This window comes from Arachis stenosperma, chromosome 9, assembly GCF_014773155.1.
Source record: "Arachis stenosperma cultivar V10309 chromosome 9, arast.V10309.gnm1.PFL2, whole genome shotgun sequence".
Classification (NCBI taxonomy): Eukaryota; Viridiplantae; Streptophyta; class Magnoliopsida; order Fabales; family Fabaceae; genus Arachis; species Arachis stenosperma.
In genome coordinates, this window is record NC_080385.1 from 87,192,654 (window position 1) to 87,201,105 (window position 8,452).

The following is an 8,452-nucleotide window of genomic DNA, read 5'->3' on the forward strand; positions in this document are numbered from 1 at the left end:
TGAAATCACAGGAAAACACACAAACTCATAGTAAAGTCCAGAAATGTGAATTTAGCATAAAAACTAATGAAAACATCCCTAAAAGTAACTAGATCATACTAAAAACTACCTAAAAACAATGCCAAAAAGCGTATAAATTATCCGCTCATCACTAACCTAATTCTAGAGAGAAAAGGGAGCTTCTCTCTCTAGAAACTAAACTACATGATGCTAATCCTACAAACAATTGCTCCCCCTTTTGTTTGGGCTTCAATTCTGCATGAAATACACTCAGAAACAGGTTGGAATTGGGCCTGGACTGCTCAGAAATCGCCCCCAACATTTTTCCTTTAAGTGAGTCACGTGCGAGTATTGGCGCGTACGCGCCATGTGCGCGTGCGCGTTGATTGGCTATTTCTTCATCCGCGCGGACGCGTCCTGTGCGCGTACGCGTCTCTCTGCGAAATCACTTTTGCGCGTGCATGCCTTGTACGCGTGCACGCCCATCGATGCATTCCCAATTCTTTTTTCCTCATGCATTCTCCACTTTGCATGCTTTTCTCCTTATTTCTTCCATCCAATACTTGCCTTATGAACCTGAAATCACTCAATAAACATATCAAGGCATCGAATGGAATTAAAGTGAGTTAAATTTAGCTATTTTAAGGCCTAAAAGGCATGTTTTTACACTTAAGCACAATTCAAGGGAGAATTACAAAACCATGCTATTTTATTGAATAAATATGGGAAAAGTTGAATAAATCCCCTAAAATAAGCACAAAATAAACCACGAAATCGGGGTTTATCACCTTGCCACCTATCACTTTGTACTAGTTTTGGATCTCATCATCATCATTACATTTTCTTTCTGTTCTCTTTTTCATTCTTTGATGTCACATTTTTTGAGTTCCTCTGTTTTTTGGCTGAACTGAACTAACAGCTAGTCCACATCATCATCGAGAGCTTCACAATTTTCTTCTTTGAAGCGAATCGAAGCCATGGCCTTAGTGAGTCCCTCTCCCATTCTCTCTCATAATCAACATCTCTTGCCTAACCATTTGTTATTATTATTATTATTTAGGATTTAGGGTTTTATTCTTAATTGGGATTTTTGAAATAGTAAGCAAATTTCTCTCAGGATTGAAATAATGAAATAAGAGACTGTGTTATTTTTTGATTTAATAGCTGCCACCTTTGTTGCAACAGTTAGTGTCATCGTTGCCATCATCCTCGCAACAACCCTTGCAGTAAGCCAGTAACCTTCGTCGCTCTTCCTTCTTCAATTATTTTGTGATTGTTGTAATTTTTGTGATTTCTATGAATCTGTTATTTCTTCTAATTTTTTGTGATTGTGTTAATTTTTGTAAATTTGTGATTTCTCCTGATTTGTTGTGATTGTTGTGATTTCTATAATTTATGTGATGTCTTTTGATTTTCTGTGATTGTAGTGATTTATGTGATTTATGGGATTTACTGGTGTGCGTGTACACAAAACCCACACTATTTCGTACAACAGCAGTACCAGCAAGTGCACTGGATCGTCCAAGTAATACCTGAGCGAGTCAGGGTCGATCCCATGAGGATTGTGGCTTGAAGCAAGCTATGGTTGTCTTGCAGGTCTTAGTCAGGCAGAATCAGAAGTTCGTTGATTGCATGTTGATTGATTATATGTCATAAATGCTTGGATGAAAATAATTAGATTAAATGATAGGAATAGGGTTGAGAGTCGGAGTTGCTTTGTCTTTCTGAAGTAACTCTGGTACTACTGTCTTCTTTACTTGTGAATGATCTTCTTCTATGGCTGGTTGTAAGTGATCAAAGCCATTGCTCGTAGTCATTGATCTCCTCTGCTACAAGTTGAATGCCATTGGCCGTGGCCATCGGTTGTGTTCATTCGGTCTGACGAAGGGTGAAGCGCTTAGCAAGTCATTCTCTGGGCGATCCTACTCAAAACGCCACAGACAAGGTTGAATCTTCCGGATTAGAGAACGCTGCTTCTTTGGATTCTAGCCTATACCACGGAGACCTTAATCTCCCGTAAGATCAGTTGAACTGGTGTCTCGAGAAGTCCTCAACGAAATCGTGGATTAACCGTCTGAGAGATGTATAAACATAGCTGTTGGCTCGTATTTTTTCTTCCAGGTACTAAGAACCCAAGTAGACACGGGTGTTTGTTAGGCATGTTTGTCTTAATATGATGAACAGAGCCAATTTGTCAGATCGTCCTGTTCACCACGATGAAGATTTGGATATACATCTTAGAGATAGATCAAATACTGATCGAAGAAGAAATAGTAATACTTTTATTAATTCATAGGACTCAGCAGGGCTCCTCCCCTCAACCTAGGTGGTTTAGAGACTCATACTAAAGTAAAAACAATAGAAAAATGAAAATATGGCAGACCTCTTAAAAGAGGTCTCTGAAGGTAAAAGAAAGGTGTGAATTACATAGAGTTAATCCCTTAAATACTTAACAGATGACTAGTAAGGGTAAAACATTCTATTTAATGCTAAAATCCACTTCTGGGGCCTACTTGGTGAGTGTTTGGGTTGAGCTTTGATGAGATCCACATTCTCAGAGGCTCCTTGGGTGTGGAATGCCAGCTAGTGGGTCCTCTCTGGGCCTTTGGACGTTGGACTCTGCTCTTTGGCGTTGGACGCTTGGAATGGGGCAGGAAGCTGCGTTGGACACCAGTTTTGGGTCTTCTAATCCGAAGCAAAGTATTAACTATTATCTATTGATGAAAATCTCTGGAAGTCAGCTTTCCATAGCCGTTGAGAGCGCTCTATTTGGACTTCTGTAGCTCTAGAAAAGCTCTTTCGAATACAAGCAGGTCAGATCTAGATAGCATCTGCAGTGCTTTCTCTGTCACTGAATCAGACTTCTGCTCCAGCTCCTCAATTTTAGCCAGAATTTACCTGATTTTGCCCAAAAACACAAAAACTCATAGTAGAATCCAAAAATGTGAATTTAACACCAAAACCTATAAAAACTTAATAAAAACTAAATAAAAACTACTAAAAACTATATGAAAATGATGTCAAAAAGCGTATAAAATATCCGCTCATCACAACACCAAACTTAAACTGTTGCTTGTCCCCAAGCAACTAAAAACACGGTAGGATAGAAAAGAAAATTAAGATACAATAAATTTCTAAGTTTCAAATGAAGCTTAGTTAAAATCAGATGAGCGGGTCTTAGTAGCTTTTTGCTTCTAAATAGTTTTGGCATCTAACTATCCATTGAAACTCAGAGATGTTGGCATCTTTAGGAAATTAGAATCCAAATGATATCATTGACTCTCCTAGTTAAGCTTATTTTGATTCTTGAACATAGCTTTCTGATTCTTGGCTATGACCCTAAGCACCTTGTTTTCCAGTATTACCACCAGATACAATAATGCCACATACACTTTAACTGGGTGAACCTTTTTAGATTGTGACTCAGCTTTGCCAGAGTCCCCAGATAGAGGTGTCTAGAATTCTTAAGCACATTCTTTTTGCTTTGGACTACGACTTTAACCGCTCAGTCTCAAGCTTTTCACTTGACACTTTCACGCCACAAGCACATGGTTAGGGACAACTTGGTTTAACCACTTAGGCCAGAATTTTATTTCTTTGGGCCCTCCTATCCATTAATGCTCAAAGCCTTGGGCCTTTTTACCCTTGCCTTTTGGTTTAAAAGGTTATTGACTTTTTCAATCTGCCCTCATTTTCCTGCATTTTTGGGCAGTAATGGATTTTTCTGCTTTTTATTTCTTTTTCTTTTTCTTTTTTCGCCATTTTTTTCTGCTTTTTCTTGCTTTAAGAATCAATTTTTGGATTTTTCAGATTATCAATAATACTTTTCTTTTTTCCTTATTCTTTCAAGAGACAACATTCATAAATTTCAACTTCAAATATGCACTGTTTATTTCATACATTCAGATAACAAAAGCAAATGACACCACATCAAACTAATTAAACCAATCTTATTTTAAACTGAAATTTATGTATCTCTTAATTCTTTTCAATAAATTTTTTTTTATTAAGCAAGGTGAGAGATATATGGAACATTTTACAACTTTTAAGACATCAAATGCAAATGATCATTCAACTAGGACAAGAAAACAAATAAACAGACATAAAACAGAAAATTAACAGGAAAGGAGTAAAAGAGAACGAATCCACCTGAATGATGGTGGCCAGTGCTCCTCCTTGAGGATCCCATGTAGTGCTTGATCTCTTCTATGTCACTCCTTTGTCTTTGTTGAGGCGGCTGCACAAGTTCATGTGCATGCTCTCTTGTTTGCTCCATCCTCTTCTTCTATACTTAAGAGTGGTAGAAGTCACAAAGCAAAGGTTTTGCAACACCAAACTTAAGAGTTTTGCTTGTCCTCGAGCAAATATGATCAATGGAAAAGAAGAAGGTGGGGTAAGTGGAGCTTTTGTGGGACCTCTTGGTCCTGAGAGGCTAGGGACTTCCAAATTCCCTGCTTCTCTGCACTGTTAGATCTGGACGACATCTGCAGTGCTTTTTCTGTCTCTGAATCAGACTTCTGCTCCAACTCCTCAATTTCAGCCAGAAATTACTTGATTTTTTCCAAAAACACAAAAACCCATAGTAGAATAAAAAAATGTGAATTTAACACTAAAACCTATAAAAACTTAATAAAAACTACCACAAACTATATGAAAATAATATAAAAAAGCGTATAAAATATCCGCTCATCATTTACCTTGAAGCATTTTTATGATTCTGCTAAACATGTGTCTCTATGAAGGATATGTTCAAGTAAGTAAATTATATACAATACGCTATTTTTTCATATTATTGTTGATTTATTATACGATTTTGATTTTAACTTTTAATTGTTCTTATCGATATATGAATAGGATTCAAACAAATATGTCTTTGATGAATTATATATGAAGTATATATACATATGAATTCTTGTTGCCAAATGCCTATAGATTATAGTTGTGGAGATTTGGTTTGGTGCTCTTCTTATGCACACATTTTCTATATTCCTGCAGCCAAACCAGGATTTCAAAAGCCTAAGAGTACTATTTCATAAAAAAAAAAATCATATTTAGATTCAATCCCTCTGACTGAAAAGGGTTTACTTCATCTAAATTTCATTTTAAAAGACCCAAATTCTCATTATATATATGTTTGTAGAAAGAACAATACAGATATTTATCATTTTCACAAGCTTTAAAGGTGGATCATAGTCACTTAAATATGGTTGCTCTTGTCATTTGTACCATATTACCATTATCATTGGTGGATGTTGTAATAGTATTTTATTCTCATAAGTTAGAGTAGCAGTGTTTAGCTTTGAAGTGATAAATTATATTTTTATGAATATATTTTGTCGGTTATTGCTATTTGAGTCTTTAAATCCTAATAAAATTATGTTTGTAATGAAAATTAAAAATTATCTTGATTTTTCCAATTTTTTTTTCTATTTTTCTATTTTTTTTATTTTTAATATTTTTTTTTTAAATTCACAAATATCCACAAATATTCAATTTTTCGGCGAGTACGAGGTCCCCATTACCTATTGCGGAGACAGGATGGGGACGAGAAGTGTTATGGGAGGCAGGGGGCATGTTCCCTCTCCCACAAAGACCCGTTATCATTCTTAATTTGATTCGATTTATATAAAAATATTTAAAATAAATGTGTAATCAATTTTAAAGTACGAATATATATGTATTTTTATCCATCTTTATCTTATGTGCGTATATGCCTTTGTATCTAGATATTCATTAATTTGAAATAATAAACAAACACAACCTTTTGGATCCCAACCTAAGTTTTGTACCCTAGGATTGGTGTACCATTTGATTATGGATCCCAACCAAGCACAAAATCACATTGATTTCGATTCATAACTTGAATACCAAAATTAAAGTAAAAAATCACATTTAATATGAAAAACACAAGGGAAGTTGTAAAGAAAATTTCCCCCAATCTGATGAAGCAAATAGGCCAAAAAAGAGTGTCTAAAATCCGGAGAAGCAGACCAAGAAGAAAACCAAACTTGATTAAAAACCATGGATTAAATCAAATATTATTCCCAAATTAAATCACCCTAGAAACACACCCAAAAAAAAAAAGGGTAGAAAAATAACCAAAAGGAAACAAAATAAAACAAAGCTCTAATCCGCAACCCCGAAACCCCAATGCAACCTTAGTTAGCGTCCATCCACAATCCAAGTGCTTCCGCTGACTCGCGATCTCCACCGTAGATAAACATTCATCCAACGGTTAAAGTTCAAAACTTCACAAAGGTTCCCGATCCGTGTGAACCCCATCCCAACCAATCAGAACTCGCCATTTCCCTCTCACCACCTTCTATATAAATTCCCCTCCACCGTTTATCTCTGCGTCATAAGCCTGTATCATACCCAACTCTTCATCACATAAAGCACTATCTCTCTCTCTCGAAAACGGTTATTGCAACCTCTGGTTTAAATTTTGTGGTTCAGTTTCAGCCATGTCTACCGCCGCAGCACAGCCCAAGACTAAGAAAACGGCTGCGTCCAAGAAGCCTCCTTCTCACCCCACCTTCGCCGAGGTATGCACAAAAATTATTCATAATCCATTCAAAATTTAATTTTAAATTCAAAAATTGTGAATTATAAATTATGAATTGTGAATTCTAATTCGATGTGTTGTTATTTTCTAGATGATAACGGATGCGATTTCGAGTTTGAAAGAGAGAACTGGTTCAAGCCAATATGCGATAACGAAGTTCATCGAAGAGAAGCACAGGAATCTTCCACCAACCTTCCGGAAGCTTCTTCTCCACAACCTCAAGAAATCCGTCGCTGCTGGAAAGCTCGTGAAAGTGAAGAATTCATTCAAGCTTGCGCCGAAAGCTGCTTCTCCTCCCGCTCCAGTGAAGGCTCCAGCGAAGGCTTCTTCTGCTGCCGCCGCCAAGCCTAAAGCCGCGGCGGCTTCCAAGCCTGGTCCTAAGCCTGCGTCCAAACCTAAAGCCAAACCAGCTGCCATTACGAAGAAGGCCGCTGCCAAACCTAAAGCCAAAACTGCTCCTGCTTCTGCAAAGCCGAAGCGGAAGCCAAAAGCGAATGCTCCGGCGAAGAAGGTTGCTTCCAAGCCGGTGAAGAAGACGCCAGTTAAAAAGCCGAAAAGCGTGAAGTCTCCTGCGAAGAAAGTAGCGGCGAAGAAGACTAAGAAGTGAAAGTGAAAATGGGGCTTGGTTTGTTAGGGATAGTTAAATATTTTTCTCGCTTTTTTTTTTAATGTTTGTTGTCGTTAATTGTTAGTATAGATATAATGGTAGGGGAAGGTTATTGATGTAAATTCGTTTGGTTAGATGAATGTAACAAGGACTTGTTTTCTGCAGTTTGATGTGTTCCTTTTTAACTTGGAATTGGGAGAAGTAAGATCTCTAATCTTACTCCAAAAACGTATACAAGCTGGAGTTTTGTGCGTTTTCCGAAGTTTTTTAGTTCTCACTCGATATGCAAAGCATGTTTGATGTTTGGGTTAACATTACAAAATAAAAGCTTACCACGTAGCCAATGTATATTATATTATAATATTATAACTGTTAATAAGGTGAAAATATTCGGTGAAAATATTCTCCGTGTTATTTAGTAACATGTCAGTACTGGAAAGAGGATAACGGGGAATAGTTTTTAGGGAGAAAACAAATTAAGGGGAAAAAGAAGTACAAGGATAGAGAAGTCGGTGGATTTGTGGTGTAAAATCAGAAATGGATTGAGACGTAGTTTGATGGAGGAAATGGGAAGGGGTCATACCAAATATGAAGATTTTAATGTATGAATCGACACGGGAGAGGGCATGACCCTCGCTTGTGTCGCCATGTATTCAGCAATCAGCGTAGCTTATGTTCTGAACATGGCGAGGGTTGAGCCTCGTGGCCGTGGGGACTAGTTTTCTTGATAGATGTTAAAATTTTTTTAGCTTACTCTATCTTTTCGTGATTTTATGCTTATATCTTTGTTCCTTTCAGTATTAATTGATAGTTTGATACAAAACATTTTACATTTAGAAAAAAATTTAAAATGAAATCCCGTTTTTAATGAACCAAACGTTTTCTAACACTTGTAAAGAGAAGATAAATTCTAAGAAAAGTATAGGTAGATAATAAAATACTAAACAATGTGAACAATAGATATATCAGATGTTCATTTTATTAGGTGTGTGGATGATTATTCTAATATTAAGATTTAGGTGGGTTAATTTGAAAGTATAGTGTGTTTTGATTTGATTGATGGTTGTTCATGTTGTTCGAGAAAGTTATTGGTTACTTAGTATTCTATGATCTCTAATTATAAGAATTAATTTCCAAAAATCCTTTAGAATTTTGCTATTTTATATCTTAAGAGTATATATTAAGATTACTTATTAAATACAAAATAAATATGTTAAAAACTTAAACTTTTTATATTTTTAATAAAAACTCTTATTTTGTATTCGTAGCACAAGTTAACC

General features: G+C 36.2%; 1 protein-coding gene across 1 annotated transcript; it reads left to right on the top strand.

Annotated features, from left to right (window-relative positions):
- Nucleotides 1-6,315: 6,315 nt before the first annotated feature.
- LOC130947671 (histone H1-like) lies at nt 6,316-7,336 on the top strand. Its single transcript, XM_057876373.1, has 2 exons — nt 6,316-6,545; nt 6,657-7,336. Exons 1-2 carry the CDS (start codon nt 6,465-6,467, stop codon nt 7,170-7,172), a joined length of 597 nt encoding a protein of 198 aa, XP_057732356.1. The 5' UTR covers nt 6,316-6,464; the 3' UTR covers nt 7,173-7,336.
- Nucleotides 7,337-8,452: the final 1,116 nt, after the last annotated feature.

Coding starts and splice junctions, on each gene's coding strand:
- LOC130947671 (XM_057876373.1), top strand. CDS start 6,465: ATGTCTACCGCCGCAGCACAGCCCAAGACTAAGAAAACGGCTGCGTCC. Junction 6,546..6,656: donor CTCACCCCACCTTCGCCGAG/GTATGCACAAAA, acceptor GTTATTTTCTAG/ATGATAACGGATGCGATTTC.